The sequence below is a fragment of the Neovison vison genome, chromosome 7, assembly GCF_020171115.1.
Source record: "Neovison vison isolate M4711 chromosome 7, ASM_NN_V1, whole genome shotgun sequence".
NCBI classification, from domain to species: domain Eukaryota; kingdom Metazoa; phylum Chordata; class Mammalia; order Carnivora; family Mustelidae; genus Neogale; species Neogale vison.
The window spans coordinates 112,223,690-112,243,840 of record NC_058097.1 but is presented as its reverse complement, the minus strand read 5'-3'; the positions used below and the strand labels follow the sequence as shown (position 1 = coordinate 112,243,840).

Sequence of the window (20,151 nt, the reverse complement as noted above, 5' to 3'; positions counted from 1 at the left end):
CACTGAGAGATTCAAATAAATCTGGGGGAAAAAAAATTTCACAAGATTAAATGAGGTAATACATGTAAAGCACTTACAACAGTGCTTGCTATGTGACAGGGACTCAGATATGTTCATCCTGACCCCGTCCCTCAGTCAGAAACCCTAGGCTTCGGACTTGTTTTTTTTTGCTTCAGACTTCTTTACTGCAGTCCCTATGCATCCCCAAACTTTAATTTTCCATCCTGAATGTGTCTGAAACCTTGTGTATTTGAAGAGGTAGAGACAGGACACTTATCTTATTGAGCTTTAAATACATAAAGTCTGAATCATTCTATGTAATAAGAGCATAGTCCATGTTCTACAATGTATGTTGAGTGACTGGACACAGGTTACCTACTCTCCTTTCTTTATTCACTCCCAGCCACTGGATTTGGGCCCTTGTTTTACTTTCCAGTGATTCAACAGTTAAAATGTTGTAGGTAGTTCCGAGGTTAAAAGGGGCAAAATGCAGGGTAGAGTTTAGAGACTGTACTTGGTAGGCTGAGTACGAAAAGGAAGATTGTAGATACCAAAGAAAATTGAAAGGAGCCTCCCACAGCACACATCTTACTTCTTGAGTTGTATAGTTACATGTGCTTCTAGAAAGGAAATTATACTATAATGTAACAAAAAACAGACCAAGGATTCTGGAATCAAAAGCACTAGCTTCCGTTCTAGCTCAGCCAGCTGTAAATTCTACAAATAACATCTCTGAACTTCATTTTTCTCTTAATACCGGGACATATATATCTCAGAAAAATATTTTGATGATTGCATGATACAACAAATGAAAGCACTCTGTACGTTGTAAAAGCAATATATAAAATTAATTTCTTGGGAGATGAGTAGAAATTTTAAATTTATACCTCCACGTGTTCAAGCCAACATTGCTACCACTCCCACCCCCTGCCCCCGGAAAGGCTAATGTGAAAAGAAAATTCTTCTTTCTTAGGTTTAATCTGTCTCTAGGCCTCACTGGCTTTGACAAGGACAAGGTGTCCTCTTCTGACAGATTTTGGAGGCACTTTCTTATTCCAGCCACACCACTGTTAGGTAGTTTCAAAATAATCTTTTTCATTTATCTGCCCATTTATTTATTAAACAAGTCAGCAGCAAGCCCTGCCTGTTTCCAAGAACACCCTGGGAAACATTTCAAGGAACTGTAAAAGGCTGTTTGAATGACAAGGCCCATACACCTGCCACCACGCACCACAATTTAAAAGTACTATTGTTTTGCCTGCGGACTCGATTACTAATGTTCTCAAGATGTCCCTGAACGATCTGGCGTTTAGGTTTTTTTGTAAGTCAAGGAAGGAAAAATACATCATGTTTCTAAAAATAAGAGAGGTTCTAGAAGGTCTAAATCAAGGACACGGGGTTACCGGAACCCAGTTTCCTAATGCCCGGTTCTCCTACACGGAGAAAACTCGGGTTTTCTTTTCTTTAACAAACAACTGAGAAGCACGGGATTTGGGTAAGGGGAGACAGTCGAGAAGCCGAACCTGTTTTTGGCGGGAGGTGGGGAGTGACGGGACTTGTTTGGACTCGGGGAAGCGGGTTTGGCCCTTTATTTCGCTGGGGGTTCCGGCACAGGATCCGGCCCAGGCGGTTCTGAGAGGCCGGACCCCCTCCAACTTCTGCCTTGAGGGCTGCCGGCCTTTTCAGCAACATCGTGACTGAGATTCTGGGGGTCGGCCCGGCTAACATTTCCTACCCCGCTTGGGCGCGGCTCCCTCCAGCCCCACATCTGCGTACTCCCCCCCCCCCCCACAAGTCACCCTGGCAGCGCCCAGGGGTCGGTACCTTCCCCCCGTCCCCAGTTCCTAGTGCTCTGACCTAGCCCAAAGCCACACTGGACAGAAGCGTCGGAACAAAGAATCCGGGAGGGCCTAGAGGACCCCGTACAAAGCCGAAGTGGGGGTTGGGGGAAACAGAATGAGGACTTGGGGGGATGGGCAAAACAACCTTCGCGGCCATTTTGTCCTCGCTCTACTTCCGTCTTCCCTCCCGGGCTGCCGGCTCCGGACCCCTCCCTTCAGGCCCCGCGCTCGTCCTCTCCCGGTTCCGCGTCGATCCAGATCTCGGCCAATGCTGCTGTCATTGGCTGGTTCCAAATTTGCCCACCCCTCTTCCTCCTCCTCCTTCCGTCCCCTCCTACCCGCGCTGACTGAGAGCGCTTGCGCAGAAGCGGACGCTCCCTTGCCCCCCCCCCCCCGCCACTCCCCGCCTGGGGTGACTGAGGACTCCCGCGCGCGGGCTCTCTCGGCTCCACCCTCCCTTTCCCCGGGGCCGTTCGGAGAGCGGGGGCGAGAATGAAAGTTCCAGAACGCTGCGGTGAGTGCGTCATCGAGAGGTGGGGAGGGATGGGGGCGGGAGTGGGCGAGGCCCGAGGAGTAGAGACGGCTTAGTCATTGGGCCTCGTAGAGGTGGCGGCGCGCCCATTGGCTGAAGAAGTCATGATGGGCAGGCGATAGGGGTGGACCCCTTCTGGAAGGTTCTGAGGCAGGGTATAAGAGACAGGGTGGCGGGCGGAAACCGTTCTCATTGAACGCGGGGCTAGATCTTTGGATTGTTGTCTTCTTCTTAACCCGAGCCAGGCCTACACATAAGGTAAGGACCCTGTTCTGGGACCTCGTGGTGATTCCTCAGAAATGGGCGCCCCGCGCCCGGATTAAGAGTTTGCGGCGCTTTGGCGGTTTCTGAGCGTTCACGTTGGCCGGGGGCCCTGAGTCCCCTGCCCAGATGCGGCTCTGTTCTCCCCGAGAGGCGGTGAACCCTGGGTCGCGGCCGATCGGGAAACCCGGGGTGGGGGCTACAGGCCGTGATGGTCGCCGCAGGGTCAGGGCGGCACCCGCAAGGAGGGCTGGGCAAGGGCCGCATCCGCGCTCGGGGGGCGGAAGTCCGGCGCCCTGGAGCGAGCCTTCCCTAGATTCTCAGCGCAGGAAGCGGCCGCTGGCGCGCACCCAACGCGAAGCGGGGGGGCACTAGAGCACGGAATCGTATTGTGTTGTTTCTTGGAGCGCGGCGGGTGGGGGTGGGGGAGAAGGTCGAGCTCTGGGCTCGAAACCACGTGCTCGGCACTGTCGCAGACCCTCGGGGCAGGTGCTTTCTTCAGTCTGGGCTGAGCCCAGCTGCGGTTGGCACGGCAACCACGACTGCAGTATTGCTTGGTCTGGCCGTTACCGCGTGGTTTTCACACATGGGCAGTGTTTCTGGGGGAGGTGCTGAGTGGGACGGAGGCCGAAGTACCTCGTATCTGGTGGCCTGCGTTCCACGATAAACGTTCTAAGCGTCTGATCGCTTTATCAAACCGGGATTTTTTTTTTTTTCCTAACCTTCCTCAGCAACCATGTCTAAGGGACCTGCAGTTGGCATTGATCTTGGCACCACCTACTCCTGCGTGGGTGTTTTCCAGCACGGGAAAGTGGAAATAATTGCCAATGATCAGGGAAACCGGACCACCCCAAGTTATGTCGCCTTCACGGATACCGAACGATTGATCGGTGATGCTGCGAAAAACCAAGTTGCGATGAACCCCACCAACACAGTTTTTGGTAAGTCGTTAATTAAGGCACTAGGGCGTGAGTTCAAGTGGTTTAGACTGCGTGTAATTTGAGTCCGAAGTTTCTGGAACATAAGGCAGCCAGGAAAGTTTTTTATAACATGTTGAAAATACAGGTGATTTTAAAGTGGGAAGTCTGAATAACTCAGAACATAAATCCATTTATTATTCTGGAGTTTGGTTGCTAGGCCTCTTGGTGTTTGATTAGTGGTAGATTACGATTCTTCATGGATAGATGGCAGTGTTAAAACATTTGCATTTGATGACCTTTAACAGATGCCAAACGCCTGATTGGACGGAGATTCGATGATGCTGTTGTCCAGTCTGATATGAAGCATTGGCCTTTCATGGTGGTGAATGATGCTGGCAGGCCCAAGGTCCAAGTAGAATACAAGGGAGAGACAAAAAGCTTTTATCCAGAGGAGGTGTCTTCAATGGTTTTGACGAAAATGAAGGAAATCGCAGAGGCTTATCTTGGGAAGGTGAGTATTGTGCAACCCTAAATGGAGGTAGCTGGAGGTTGGAACATTATGCACCAGATGTCCTATAAATGGAATTTGTGGGGTTTTGACTGAGGTGTTTTGTCTTTTTTTTTTTTTTTTAATGGTCCATGTCAAGTGCATGCAGAGGCAGACAATGTAATTACTGGACTGACATTTTTAAGAATGGACGACAAACCATTTATTTTTTTTTCTAGACCGTTACCAATGCAGTTGTCACAGTACCTGCGTACTTCAATGATTCTCAGCGTCAGGCTACCAAAGATGCTGGAACTATTGCTGGTCTCAATGTACTTCGAATCATCAATGAGCCAACTGCTGCTGCTATTGCTTATGGCTTAGACAAAAAAGTATGTACCAATTGTAAAGCGTAGGATTCATTTTACAGTACGTTGGAGCCATTGGAAATTTTGGACGAGGAGTACTTACTTTGTATTTTAATTGCAGGTTGGAGCTGAAAGGAATGTGCTGATCTTTGACTTAGGAGGTGGCACTTTTGATGTGTCAATCCTTACTATTGAAGATGGGATCTTTGAGGTTAAGTCCACAGCTGGAGACACCCACTTAGGTGGAGAAGACTTTGATAACCGAATGGTCAACCATTTTATTGCAGAGTTCAAGCGCAAACATAAGAAAGATATTAGTGAAAACAAGAGGGCAGTTCGTCGTCTCCGTACTGCTTGTGAACGTGCTAAGCGTACACTTTCTTCCAGCACCCAGGCCAGTATTGAGATTGATTCTCTGTATGAAGGAATCGACTTCTATACCTCTATCACTCGTGCCCGGTTTGAAGAATTAAATGCTGACCTGTTCCGTGGCACCCTGGACCCTGTAGAGAAAGCTCTTAGGGATGCCAAGTTAGACAAGTCTCAGATCCATGATATTGTTCTGGTGGGTGGTTCTACCCGTATCCCCAAGATTCAGAAACTTCTCCAAGATTTCTTCAATGGAAAAGAACTGAATAAGAGCATCAACCCTGATGAAGCTGTTGCTTATGGTGCAGGTAATAATTCCTTTACCATAAACAATTGTAACACATGGCCTGTCAGGCCCCATGCTAACTCGCTGTGATGATTGATTTTTTTAAACATTCGTAGTTTCCACCAAAAGCTTAGCTGATGATGGCACAACTTCCTTGGATGTCTGAGCGACTGAAATTTGTTCGATAATGAGGTGGTTGGGATTTCTTTTCTTAACTAATATTTTTTATTTTAGCTGTCCAGGCAGCCATCCTTTCTGGAGACAAATCTGAAAATGTTCAAGATTTGCTGCTGTTGGATGTCACTCCACTTTCTCTTGGCATTGAAACTGCTGGAGGAGTCATGACTGTTCTTATCAAGCGTAATACTACCATTCCTACCAAACAGACACAGACCTTCACTACCTACTCCGACAACCAGCCTGGTGTGCTTATTCAGGTATGTTCTGTATTGTATTGGTACTTTGTCCTGTGAAACTTCGGGAAGACGGCCCGCTATGATGATTTGACTTAAACCATTCGTAGTTTCCACCAGAAGTCTTGTGTTGGCCAATTCCTTCCTTGGATGTCTGAGCGCAGCCTTTCCTATTTGACCTTAGACCAAATTAGGAGCTTGGGGCAGTAATCTTTGCAGCTTCTTAGTAATTTTTATTTGCTACCAAGGTGTATGAAGGTGAGCGTGCCATGACCAAGGACAACAATCTACTTGGAAAGTTTGAACTCACAGGCATACCTCCTGCTCCTCGTGGTGTCCCTCAGATTGAGGTCACTTTCGATATTGATGCTAATGGTATCCTCAATGTCTCTGCCGTGGATAAGAGCACAGGGAAAGAGAACAAGATTACCATCACTAATGACAAGGGTAAGTTAAGAGCACAACTTTAGAGTTAATTTTAACGTTTTAAGATGGTTTGGGTCATAAGGATCATTTTTCAAATACTTAAACTGTCCAAGGATACTTAGGCCAAGGAATCAGTCTCTGGAATTGGCTGCTTCAGTGGGTTACAGTCATTGCAGGGTAACTCAAAAGAGTTCAGTTTCAACAAAAAGACTGGTTAATTTTCACAGGCCGCTTGAGCAAGGAAGATATTGAGCGCATGGTCCAGGAAGCTGAGAAGTACAAAGCTGAAGATGAGAAACAGCGGGACAAGGTGTCTTCCAAGAATTCACTTGAGTCTTACGCATTCAACATGAAAGCAACTGTTGAAGATGAAAAACTTCAGGGCAAGATAAATGATGAAGACAAACAGAAGATTCTTGACAAGTGCAATGAAATCATCAACTGGCTTGATAAGAACCAGGTTTGTAATTTAAACTAAATTGAGAGTGGATGGGGGGGTGGTTATAGGGTTCCAGCAAAAGATTAGATGGGTTTTATACACAGGTCACAATGATGAATGGTCCAAACATTCGCGGTTTCCACCAGAATTCCAGATGTTGGCAACTAGCTTCCTTCCTTGGATGTCTGAGTGACCCAGGATTTAGTGGGTGGGGGAAGAATTGAATAAGCTTTTGTCTAGTCTTCACAACTGATTGCACCAGACATATTGTGAAGTTTCTTTTATTTGAGGACCCTGCAGTAAAGTTTATTTTCTTTTCAGACTGCAGAGAAGGAAGAATTTGAACACCAGCAGAAAGAGTTGGAGAAAGTCTGCAATCCCATCATCACCAAGCTGTACCAGAGTGCAGGGGGCATGCCAGGAGGAATGCCTGGAGGCTTCCCTGGTGGTGGAGCTCCTCCCTCTGGTGGTGCCTCCTCTGGGCCCACCATTGAAGAGGTTGACTAAACCAATCTGAGAATAAATAGGTTGAGCATTGTTCCACACACAATATTCAAAGGACCCAAATTTGTAGCAAATTCCATGGCAGTTGTAATGTTGAGCTGCTATAGCAAAAAAACTGGGCATTCTTGATACTTGAATATGGAATATGTGCACAGGGAAAGGAAATAAACATTGCACTTTATAAGCACTGTATTGTTAAGTGGAAAATGCAATGTCTTAAATAAAACTGTATTTAAAATTGGCACCATACAGTTGTCTGACTCCATGTTTACAAGGGCAGCAGGCAGCATTAGATTTGGGGGGCTGGATACTCCTTTGGCCTAGTGGTGAATCACCCAAAAACAATATTTGGATTGTCACATAGAACAGTTCAAACAAGTAACTAGAGTCAGTATAAAAAGTGGGTTGGGTTCATGATAAGCTGGTTTCATGATCACTATAGATACTAAGCAGTAAAATAAGATTGAACTGCATAGAGGCTTTCCAGTGCTTGGGGAGCTGTTGGAGGGGGTGGAGGAGAAACCGACTGGAAGAAAAGGGAATCACAAGTGTTAATGCCTTGCTGAATAGACTATCCTTTTGAGAGTGAAGTTCGAGGGTAGGCAACTGAATAATGGAATAACCAGACAGTGGAAGCAGTTTATTGAGCATGTGGGACTGACCCAAATACAGGGCAGCATATTCTAAAGCATCCATGTTCTTGGTGGGGGGTGGGAGTGCATTCTGTTTTTTTCTCAACTGAAGGGCTGGTTGGTAGAGAAATGGCTGCGAAGTTGTGGTGGGTTGGGGTTTGTTTACCATAGAATCAACTGAGAAGGAAAGGCCAGAAATGGCTAATTCTGATCTCCGGTGACCAGGCTTAAATCTTGAAAGCTGAGCTGATTTGAGTACAGTTCTGTTTGATAAATAATAGGTTGCCTTTAGGTAAGGGGTTTCAGAGCAAATCTACATGCTTGTCTTAGGTTATGGTGGGTGTGTTAAACAGGTTGAATTTGACTTGGACAGTAAATGTTTGGTGTTGAGCTATGTGCCAAAAGTACTTGGCCTTGGAGTTTGACTCCCATAAAAGAAGTGTGTGTCATTTTGGTGGCTGATGGGCCTCAGTCCTCAAGCCTAAAGCAAGGAAACCAGGGAGAGGTGATAAATACATTGATAAGGTTGACAAAGGTTGGTTGTGCCACATGTTTGCCATCTGGTGGCAGAAATGAATCCTATCCTGTGCTAAGATTTTAACTGCACAAAAAACCCCAAACCTTGATCCCTACTCAACTTTCCTGTCTTAGGAACTGTTGCTTCCTGGGAGACCTGGTATTACACGTGTTTGGACTTTGAATGATGATTTTGCAGTAACTGCAACAACGAAGAGCATTATGCAAGGTCTGTAAGAATAGCTAAAACCTCATTCATACAGAGGTCATTACCTAAGTGATTGGTAATAACATAATGGTTGGTAATACACTCCTGTGATTTAGGAGTGTATCCATGTAATGCTTGAGAGTCTCTAGAAATTTATGGTACCATACATGATTTATGTTTCCTTTATCTTTTCAAGAGTCACAAGTTTTTAAAAAAGCAATACATGATTCTTGGGAAAAGCCCAGGCCTCCTGTATATAACTTGCATGTTTTTTTCCCCCACCTTTTTAGTTTATCTGCCCTGGGTTTTAGTTATTTTTGTTAATATGTCCTTTATGAACCAAAGCGTCCTTTATGAACCAAAGCAAACAGTTTGAGAGTATCCTGCTCAAAAGAAATGTAATTTTTTTGTTGTTCCTTTGAAATCATGGGATCTTGGTAAAATTGTGGGGGGTCAAATGTGATTAGTGAAAAACAGACAAGACAAAGCCCAAAGTTGGTAAGTTCTTGTTATTGTTAAAAAAGAACTTCAGTTAAAGTTCTGTCCATGAGTTCCATTAGTGAAACAAATTGGGTTTTGAAAAATGGTGGTTTCCTGTATACAAATGGAAGTATTTGGGCATGTATACTAGAAAATACTGAGGCATTGGAAAGAAGGTGGAAATTAGCTATTTGCTAGATTTCTTAAATAACTAATCTGAACAAGGTTATGTTTACAGTTGACACAGGTTCAGAGTGGAGTTGATCGCAGATGCCACAGGGGAGGGATCGAGATTCAAATTCTAGCAGGCTTTACTCCAAAACCTGTATTTTTGCTCCATTATATCATGAATTAAACACTAGCTCAGCACAGCATCTGGGATTCACACATACTAGAATATCTTTTTAAAAGAATTTGAGAGGGGCGCCTGGGTGGCTCAGTGGGTTAAAGCACCTACCTTTGGCTCAGGTCATGGTCCCAGGGTCCTGGGATCGAGGCCCACATCGGGCTCTCTGCTCAGCAGGGAGTCTGCTTCCTCCTCTCTCTCTCTCTCTCTCTCTGCCTGCCTCTCTGCCCACTTGTGATCTCTGCCTGTCAAATTAAAAAAAAAAAATTGAAAAAAGATTTTGAGAGCACAAGCATGGGGAGCAGCAGAGGGGGAGGGAGGAGCAGGCTCCCTGCTGAGGAGGGGCTCAATCCCAGGACCCTGGTCTCATGACCTGAGCCAAAGGCAGATGCTTAACTGACTAAGCGACCCTGGTGTCCTTGGAAGGAATATTTTCTTAAAGGGAGTTTTGTATCTTGCTCCTCAACACATGCAGTCATGTACTTCGTAAACTTCATCTCTGTACACATCTGGTAGTTCTTTGTTTGCGTTCATGGTCAGTGATTTATTTTTGCCTTTTGCAAGTAGCAGTCTATGCAACCATGGGCATTGAAGGAGCTCAGTGACTCAAACCAACATAATTTTGTGTTTAATGAGGCTCCTGCTGTGAGATAAACCTGGTTTATGGGGGTAGATTAAGAAGCTGGTAAAAATGTGTTCTGGCCTATATATGTAGAGTAACAGGGGAGGCTGACCCACACAAGACCAACTGGTAACCATGAAATGCTTTTACAAAGTATAAAATGGCATGCTTGGTGCGAAAACCCTAGCTAGAAGTACCAGAAGTTGTTAGAGCACCCTTAGAAGAAGATGCAGAGAAGTGGTCCTAGAGGATGGCAGTATTTAACACTTACAGTTCTGTTTAGAGTTAATAGATGGCTTCCACTTCTCGATTCTTTTATTTTTTAAAAGATTTTATTTGACAGAGATCCTAAGTAGGCAGAGGGAGGCAGGGAGAGAGTGAGGAAGAAGGCCCCCCTGCTAAGCAGAGACCCCCCCCCCCCCCCGCCCAATGCTTGATCCCAGGACCCTGAGATCATGACCTGAGCCAAAGGCAGAGGCTTAACCCACTGAGCCACCTAGGCACCCCTCTTGATTCTTTTAACGACCTTCCTCAGGAAGGAAGGTTGGATGGTCAAATGGTCCCAGCTATGCATGTGTAAATATATGTGGGGTGGCAAAGGCAGTTTTTAATTCTGGCGAATAGTTAAGGAGGTTGTGGTTATAAGCAGAAATGTGGTGCTTGATTGCTGGCTCATAATTTTGCACAGGGCTCCACTGGATTGGGCAGAGGGAGCAAAAAAAGCGAACTTCCTCCGTGTGCAGCTTTTTAAGAGTTAATGCTGGTTTCAGGTACTGTATTTAGCAATACCTTGAGTTTAATCCACAGTAATTGTTGCACTTGTTAAACTAGTAAGGGAGTAGTTTTTATCTGCAAAGCCACAGCAATACTTTACTCCCAACAATATTACTATATATGTACTTAAATTGTAATACAAAGAAATGGAATGATAGTACCTGCAAACAGTCCTTTGCTCAAACAGTATTTATGGAGTACCTATAGTTTTCCAGGTATCCTATACTTTCATAGGAAAAACAGCCTTTTGAATTCTGGTAAGGTAGAAGAGCGTGATTGGTGGAACATAAATAGGGAAAAGTTGAGAATTTTCATTTTCGGGGTCTGCGTTTGGGTGTAAGGACCTCTTTTTCCACTAGATGGCAGTAACTATTTAGAAAACAACTCCAAACGCAGCTGAGAAAAGCTCCTGAAACTTGATCCCTAAAGTCTGTGCTTTCGTTTGTTTCACAAGTTGTCTAACCTGGAAGCAAGTGCGGAGGAAGGAAGTCCACGCTGAAGACTCACATTCATGTTCCAGGTAAAGCATTCCCAGTAGGCGGTAGAGCAAGTGCTCTGGTTGGGGTTATGGCTTTGAGTAGGGATCTCAAGGTACGTGCGGCATGGGGGTGGTGGGGAGATACAGAGCCTTGAAACATGGAGGGGGGAAAGAAGGTAAATCTCAATTTCCTAATACAGTCTAATTTGAGCCCCTATTTTATTTCCCTCATCACCTTTGAACTTCGGAGATTCAACCATATTTATATGAAATGGTGGAATTTCTCCCCCCTCAAACTCAAACCCAAGAATGCAAGAGTATTCACACACTCCTGTATTTCCAGTGTCTGGCACATGATAAGTATATAATTTATCAAGTGTAAGAATAAAAAGGAGTGAAGCAGGCACCCAAGAGATTAGTAGTAGAATGTACTCTCTTTGTAAGGGTCGGGTCATGGTCACGGTTATGGGGTGGTGAGAGGTTGGCCGGCCGAGCTCAGGACCCTCCACAGGCCTTTACTATAGTTACTCCTTGCAGAATTGGGGAGCCAAGACTAAAGTTGCATGAGAGGAGGAAATGATCAAACCCGGAATAACTCTAGCCAAATAAAGTTGACAGTGGCAACTGTCAAAACCTGTTGCCTAATGGACTCCGATGTCTTTAGACTGCCTCCAAAATCTGGGCAGTATGTGGAATGAATGGGGTGAGCAAAGGCAGCGCAGCTAGTCTTTGCAGTTGGAGAGGACAGCCAGACAGCCTGGCTTGGGGAGAATGGGGCCTGTCCTAAGAAGCTGCACCTCAGTTCAGGGTGTTCAGAGGATGCAGTCAGGCCCAGAACAATAAGAAAAAAGGCTGCAAATCTTCTTGACTTGGATTAGGCAAGGGTTTCTTAGATATGATGCCAAAAGGATAAGCAACAAAAGAAAAAGACATATTGGGTTTCCTGAAAATTAAGAACTTAGGTAAAGGATGCCATCAAGGAAGTGAAGAAAGACAACACACAGAATTGGAGAAACCATTGCAAACCATGTATCTAATAAAGGACTGGTATCCAGAATATCTTAAAAATATCTTAAATATCTTAATATTTAATAATATTAATAAAATATCTTAAATATCTTAAAAATACATTTTTTTAAAAATATTTATTTATTTGACAGACAGAGATCACAAGTAGGCAGAGAGGCAAGCAGAGAAAGAGGGGGGAAGCAGGCTCCCTGCTGAGCAGAGAGCCCGATGCGGGGCTTGATCCCAGGACCCTGAGACCATGACCTGAGCCCAAGGCAGCGGCTTAACCCACTGAGCCACCCAGGCACCCCTTAAAAATACATTTTTAAAAAGATTTTATTTATTTGTTTGACAGATCACAAGTAGGCAGAAGGGCAGGCAGAGAAAGAGGGAGGGAAGCAGGCTCCCTGCTTCACAGAGAGCCCAATTCGGGGCTTGATCCCAGGACCCCGGGATCATGACCTGAGCAGAAGGCAGAGGCTTTAACCCACTGAGCCACCCAGGTGCGCCTCCTAAAAATACATTTTAAATATATTTCTACAGTTGGACAAAATATCTGAAAAGCCATTTCTCCAAAGAAGATGTACAAATAGCCTATAAGCACATGGAAAGATCCTTAGCCATCAATGAAATTCAGCTCAAAACCGCAATGAGACAGAACTTCATTCCCTGCAAGGATGTTGGCCATTAAAAAAAAAAAAAAAAAACTTGGCAAGGATGTGGAGGAACTGGAACCCTCCTACAATCCTGGTGTAATGATAAAACAGTACAGCCACTGTGGAAAAACAGTCAGCAGTTCTCAAAGAGCTAAGCAGAATTGCCATTACAACCTAGGCATTCTACTCCTAGCTATGTGTCCAAGAGTGATTACAGTATACATACACATAAAACTCGTACACCGGTGTTCACAGCAGTATCAATCAGAAGAGCCGAGACATGTCAGTCACCCCAATACCCATTACCTGATGAATGGGTAAATGGTACACAGTTGCAGTGGGATATTATTCAAATATAAAAAGGAATGAGGTCCTAATACATGTTAATGTATCCCTGAAAAGGGGGGCAGCCACAAAAGACCACATATTATACAATTATGTGAAATGTTCAGGATAGACCAATCTTTTGGGACAGAAAGTAGATTGGTTTCCTGAAGCGGAGGGAAAGGAGGGTCTGGAAGAAATGCAGTTACTCTAAATAGGTAATGGGGCTTTGTTTGAGGATGATGAAATCATAATGAATTATAATGGTTAAACACAATTTTGCAAATATATGAAAAATACTGAATTGTATACTTTAAGGGATGAATTGTGTGGTAAGTCCCCATAAAGCAGTTTTATGATTTTTTTTTTTAAATTCAGAAAAGGGGAGGGAAAGAGGCTAGAAAGCTGGCTTCCCCAGTGAATGGGAAGGAGGGGAGAGAAAGAGTGTGTGTCCCCTGCAGTGCCAAATGGGAAGACGGATGAGGAGAAATAATAGGTAACATTCTTACTTTCAAGGAAACAAGCAATCATGGCTATTCAGTGGTTTTCCTTTCATTCCCCACCCCAGCTTTATTGCCATACTTGATGTACACTCTGGTGCAACATTAGGGTGTGTAACGTTGGTTTGATACACTTAGGAACGCCCCGTCCCCTGACATTAATCACCACTTCCTTTTCCTGGTGAGGATACTTGAGATTTGCTCTCTTAACAACTTTCCAGAATCTATGTACTCACCATGCTCTCCATGAGACGCCCAGGACTTCTTTATCCTGTGAGCTGGAAGTTTGTACCCTTGGACAAACCTGTCCCCCTCCGTGCTGTTGTTTTCAAACGTCTGCACTTCTGCTGGAGACCCAGTAGACTCTTAATCCAAGTAGATCCAGGTTCCACACCAGGGGTTGAGAAAATTAGATTGGTCTGGAAAGAAAGCAGGCGGCAAGTAATCATCTGAAAACTGGAAATAGTGACCAGGAACCTTTTTATTTGCTTGTTGATTGTCGTGTTTCTGTCTGAGACTGCTCTGCCATTGACTAGGTGTGTGAGCTTAAGCAAACTCTTATCTCTTAAAATCGAGTCTCTCGTGAAATGGGGATTTTAACAGTCAGCTATTAGGTTCGTTATGCAGATTCAATGAGCCAGTAAATGTGGAGCTCTCTGCCTGGCTCCTAGCATAAGTGCTCAGTAAGAGCTATTATTACTGACCGCTGGTTAAACAGCAGTCATAATTACTAACATTTCCTAAGGCTGCCATAAAAAGGGACCAAAACCTGTATGGCTTAAACCAGAAATGCATAGTCTCACAGTTCTGGACGCCAGTGGTCTGAAGTCAAGGTGTTGGCAGGCCACGTTCTCTGAATGCACCAGGGAAGGAACTGTTCTGGGCCACTCTCTTAGCTTCCAGGGGCCTCACATGTTCCTGGGCTTGTAGAGCACCATTCCAGTCACGTGACTGTCTTCTTCCTGCCTATGTCCACTTCGACCTCCCTCTGTGCACATCTGTTTATGTCCAAATTTCTGCTTTCCACTAGGACACCAGTCATACTGGAGTAGGGCCCTCCCTAATGACCTCATTTTAACTCAGTCACCTCTGTAAAGACCTTATTTCCAAATAAGGTCACGTTCTGAGGGCATTAGGATCTGCTACCCTTAAAAATAAAGCTGTGGCTGATTTTACCAGCAAAACGGGTTTATTTGGGAATAACAGAATGGCAATGTAGGACAAGCAAGCTCAGGCAAAACTATAGGCAAGTCCCACAAACAAAGGGCAGGAACTTTATGTTACGGGGAAGGAGGAGGAAGTTGGGGGGAGTTGTTTTGAATGAAAGTCCACTGGAGAAAAGCACGAAAGGGGTGGGGGGGGGGGGGAGGAGGATTTCTCCCTGGCTGAGTTGCACGGATCCGCCATCTCTCCTAGGAGACACAGTATACCTCCATCCCTGCTGGGGCCTGTAACTGATCCTTTTTTTCTGTGGACTTTTCCTCTGGTGGGGTCTGGAACTGATCATTCTTCTTGCAATTGACATTGAATGGTCCAGGCTCCCGCTTCCAGCCTCCCTTTCTGGCATCAAGTCCACTTCATTGAGATTTCCCTTTATTACTTTCCATAGACTTCTCTAGATTGGGGGTGGGGGTGGGGAGCAGGAAATACAATTCAACCCGTAACAGTCACATTCCCTGTTACCAGAGGAGGAAACTTCTTTCCCGTCTTTCCCTAAAAAGAGCAAACGCTCCACAAAAACCCAAATACCTGTTCTTTCATGGGACCAACAAAAAGGCATTTTCATGAGCCTCCTTCTCTGAAGCAGGTCCCACTGTAGGTCACCAGCTGTGGGCAGAATTCCCTTTACCGGCCCATCATCCCTCCAGATTCCCAAACAATGCCTAATTCTGTTATCGCCGGTGATTTCCCCGTGGGCAGCAGTTTATTTCTGTCATCAAGTCCCTGATGAAATCTTTAGCCATGAAATGTTTAGTCCAATCCCAACAAATCGTGTGTAGTGTTAACGGCACAGGCAGCCGGTGGCCTGCATTACGTGGTAATTTGGAAGCGAGAGAAGTGATAATATAGGGCCGGGCTTCTTTTGTGAGCTCGCATTAATGCTGGAGCTGGTGATGTCAATTGACAGCCCATTGATTTGGGCTAATAGTGCCTGGAGGGGGCAGAATTGGGGCGAGGTGGGGAATAAAGGATATCGACGGTCAGTCGCCAGGATCCGGGCAGCTTTTAATCTATGACTGCCCTCTTTTAATGCAACTTCTGTGTCAGCCGTATTTATTTCCTCCAGCTCTGCCTGCTGTGCTGAACTGCGAAGCCGGTGGGACACCACCCCCAGAGTGGTCCAAAGTTCCCAAGTATTGATTCTCTGATGCTCTGGGGTGAGAATTATAATTATTTCATTAAGCCCTTTAATGGGTATCAACTATGAACCTTCCCCAGCCCAGGCTGGGGTGGCCAGGGCGAGGTCCACATCATTAATCTGTGTTCATCTCGTTGCCACCAATTGTCGTCCCCTCCACCCTTTTTTCCCCTCCTATTATCACGTCTATGGTTTTAGTGGGAAGCAGGTCGATCTACTCTCAGAGAGGAACTGGGAAGGAGAGTTGGCTGATTTGGGAAGGCCGGAAGGGAGGCCACGATGGAGGACATGGCCGTGTTGGCTATTCACACGGAAGGACTAGCTACTCATGCTGTCAGATCTGCTCTGCCCACTTCTAGTTTGCAGGCACAGGAAGGCAATGAACAATACCTCGGGACAAAGTAAGAGATCTTGCAGCTGCTTTCTGTGTGGCTTTGAGTCCTATGGTAGCTCAGGAATATAACACACCCTCACTTAAAGTCCGTCATCAGCCTTACTAGGGTGCAGTGGATACAAAGGTGGACAAAATCCTGCTTTGGGCCCTCCTGGAGCTTCAACTTCAGTAAAGGATCTAGCAGAGGGATCAAAAAGCAAACAGACAGCAAGGTGCTAATGAGTGTTGAGAAAGGGCAGAGTATAGGGAGTTATGGCACCTCAGTGAAGAGGCCTTGACCCTGGCTTGGGGGTCAAGGAGGGCTTCCTGGAGGAGCAAATGGTACATTGAACCTGAAGAATGAATAGGATAGTCCTAGGAAGGAGGAAGGTCATACCAATCAGTGGGAACAGCATGTTTAAGAGGCCTGAAGTGGGGGCCCTGGGTGGCTCAGTGGGTTAAAGCCTCTCCCTTCCGCTCAGGTCATGATCCCAGCGTCCTGGGATGGAGCCCCGCATCGGACTCTCTGCTCAGCAGGGAGCCTGCTTCCTCCTTTCTCTCTCCCTGCCTCTCTGCCTGTTTGTGATCTCTGTCTGTCAAATAAATAAATAAAATATTTTTTTAAAAAAAGAAAAAAAAAAAAAAAAACAGGCCTGAAGTGGAAGAGAGAAGGCACATGAAATTTTGGCTTCTTGTCTTTACCAACCTGCCATTGCTGATTAATCTTATCAGGAGTCTAAGGAAAACTCGGCAGTCCCAAGTGGCATTTCCCATCATTTTATCAGAGGCTATCTTGTTTCTACCATACTTTTCTCTAGGCCAAAAGTGAGTTTTATTTCAGGTTCTTCACTTGTCTAGTTTGTATGGTGGTTTCAAAACATGTCTGCAATTTTTTTTTCTGCAATTTTTTGGGGGCATTCCTAGCATGAGGGTAGAGCGTCTAATTCCTCTTCCCTTGAGTATGGGCTGGCTTTGAAGATTGACTTCCGAAAGATAGAATGAAGGGAAGGCACCTCTGGGTTATCTCCAAGTCTGGATTGTTAAATCCATGCTGCTTTCTTTCTTTCTTCTTTTTTTTTTTTTTTTTTAAGATTTTATTTATTTGACAGAGATTACAAGCAGGCAGAGAGGCAGGCAGAGAGAGAGAGGGAAGCAGGGTCCCTGCTGAGCAGAGAGAGCCTGATGCGGGGCTCTATCCTAGGACCTGAGATCATGACCTGAGCCGAAGGCAGAGGTTTAACCCACTGAGCCATTCAAGCGCCCCTCCATGCTGCTTTCACCTGATTCTCTGGACATTCACTGTAGGCATCTTTGGCTGCCCTGCCCCTATGAAGCCCATAAGTGGAAATGCCACATAGAAAGAGGAGCCCTAACTGTTGCGCGTTCCTAGTCTGTGCCCTGAACATGGGAGTGACAAAGGTTGAAGGTGATCTAGTCCCAGCCCTCAATGGACTGTATCTTCATTCAGAGAGACTTGGTGAGAATCAGTCAGCTGGGTCCAGTCCATCCATCCCCGGGGCGATGACCAAAGTAAATGAGTGTCATTATCAAGCCACAGTTTCAGGGTGAGTGGTTACACAGCGACAGATAACTGGAACAGTTAGATTTTATTAAGTTTGTCTTGGGGTAAGTTTGATTACTATAGCTTTACAGTTAGTCTTAAAATCAGGTTATGACTCCCCCAACTGTTCTTTTTTCTTTTTTTTTTTTTTTTTAAAGATTTTATTTATTTATTTGATAGACGGAGATCACAAGTAGGCAGAGAAGCAGGCAGAGAGAGAGGAGGAAGCAGGCTCCCAGCTGAGCAGAGAGCCCGATGCGGGACTTGATCCCAGGATGCTGGGATCATGACCTGAGCCGAAGGCAGCGGCTTAACCCACTGAGCCACCCAGGCGCCCCCCCAACTCTGTTCTTTTTCAAGTTTGTTTTGACTCTTCTAGATCTTTTCCCTTTCCGTGTACATTTTAAAAATCAACTCAGTTTCTACCATAAATAAAACCTGCTCGAATTGTAATTGGGATTTTAATGACTCTATAGATTAAATTGGGTAAACTTGACATCTTAATATTGAGCACCAGTCCAAGAATACAGTATAGCTCTCCATTTCTTTCTTTCTTTCTCTTTTTTTCCTTCTTTTTTAAGATTTTATTTATTTATTTGACAGAGACACACAGAGAGACACAGCGAGAAGGGACCACAAGCAGGGGGAGTGGGAGAGGGAGAAGCTAACTTCCTGCCAAGCAGGGAGCCTGATGTGAGGCTTGAAGTGGGGCTCGATCCCTGGACCCCGGAATCATGACCTGAGCCGGAGGCAGTCACTTAACAACTGGGCCACCCAGGCAGCCTCTTTTCTTTTATTTTTTCTTCTTTCCTTTTCCTTTCTTTCTTTTTTTCTTTCTCCACACCCAGTGCAGAACCCAGTGCGCATCTTGAACTCACAACTGTGAGACTGAGACCTGAGCTGAGTTCAAGAGTCAGAAGCTTAACTGAGCTACCCAGGTGCCCCTATTTAAGTCTTTTAAAATTTCTCTCAGCAAGGGGCGCCTGGGTGGCTCAGTGGGTTGAGCCGCTGCCTTCGGCTCGGGTCATGATCCCAGGGTCCTGGGATCGAGTCCCACATCGGGCTCTCCGCTGGGCGGAGAGCCTGCTTTCCTCTCTCTCTGCCTACCTCTCTGCTTACTTGTGATCTCTCTCTGTCAAATAAATAAATAAAATCTTTAAAAAAAAAAATTTCTCTCAGCAATGTTTTATAGTTTAGAAGGAAGAAAACTTCCATCTTTTGTTAAATTTCCCTAATTATATTTTTTATGCTATTGTAATAGAACTGCTCTAAAATTTCATTTCCCAGCTAATTGCTCCTACTCTGTAGGAAAATAACTGAATTGAAATATTAACCATGTTTTGTGAGATCTTGCTGGATTCAGTTATTAATTCTATGATGGTTTGGTGGAGTTCTTTAACATTTTTCCCAGAAACAATCCTGTTATCTATGAGGAAAGATGGTTTATTTCTTCCTTTCCAGTCTGTATACATTTTACTTCTTTTTCTTTCCTTATTGCTTTGGCTAAGACTCCAGGAAAATAGTGAGTAGAATGACATCGAGAGTGGACATTCTTGCCTTGTTTCTGATCTTAGGAAGAAAGCATTCAACATTTCACCATTAAGTGTGATGTTAAATTTGGATTTTTCAAAAATATTTTTAATCAACTGGATTTTGGTATTATGCTTATATGAAGGGTAAATTTGTTGAGCATGGTGATCTGTCCGTGACAAAGCTGCCGTCAGAGAGCAGCGTGGAGAAAGAGGGCTAATGCACGTGCAAAGAATGGAGAAAGGTAGAATCAAGACAGAATAACATCCTCAGGACAGGGCTTGTGGGCTTAGAATGGCTTCTTTCTTCCGCTCTACTTGGTGATGCCTCCCTCCCTCCCTCCTTTTTTTCTCCCTTCCTTTTCTTTCCTTCTTTCCTTCCTTCCTTCCTTTCGATTTTACTCATTAAAGAGAGAGCACACCAGCAAGGGGAAGGGGCAGAAGGACAGGGAGAAGCACACTCCCTGCCGAGCAGGGAGCCCAGTGCAGAGCTTGATCCCAGGACTCTGGGATCACGTCCTGAGCCAAAAGCAGACACTTAACCAACTGAACCACCAGGCGCCCTATTCATTTTTCAAAAGCCAGCTGAAATATTCCCTTTCTTGTTCTCCTAAACAAGTTTGGTGACGTCTCCATTCAACATTCCTTCTATGTTTGCACCTTTAGTATAGTCTTTTTCACGCATTCTGGAGATATTTACATGCCTGGTTGTCTTCTCTCTAGACAAGGAGATCCTCTGAGGTGGGGACTGTGGCTTCTTCATTTTCATATATCCCCTTCTGTAGGCCCTGCCTCTCTGGGAATTATGGGACAGAGCCTGAGCTCTGGGGTTTGCATACCATATTTCCCCAGCTGTGAAAACCTCAAGCAAGTGTCCCTCTGAAAATACTTTTCTTTAAAATATAATTCCCTTCTAAGAATTTGCACCAAGGTTAAAAG

The 20,151-nt window shown here is 45.1% G+C and overlaps 1 protein-coding gene and 1 non-coding gene across 2 annotated transcripts; both read left to right on the top strand.

Annotated features, from left to right (window-relative positions):
- Nucleotides 1–2,524: 2,524 nt before the first annotated feature.
- Nucleotides 2,525–7,093, top strand: HSPA8 (heat shock protein family A (Hsp70) member 8). Its single transcript, XM_044258074.1, has 9 exons — nucleotides 2,525–2,631; nucleotides 3,366–3,575; nucleotides 3,860–4,065; nucleotides 4,281–4,433; nucleotides 4,531–5,086; nucleotides 5,299–5,501; nucleotides 5,726–5,924; nucleotides 6,131–6,363; nucleotides 6,664–7,093. The coding sequence occupies exons 2-9, from the start codon at nucleotides 3,371–3,373 to the stop codon at nucleotides 6,847–6,849; spliced, it is 1,941 nt and encodes a 646-aa protein (XP_044114009.1). The 5' UTR covers nucleotides 2,525–2,631; nucleotides 3,366–3,370; the 3' UTR covers nucleotides 6,850–7,093.
- On the top strand, nucleotides 5,146–5,234 carry LOC122914756. The gene has a single exon (XR_006385837.1). It is a non-coding gene; the product is annotated as a small nucleolar RNA SNORD14 (small nucleolar RNA).
- Nucleotides 7,094–20,151: the final 13,058 nt, after the last annotated feature.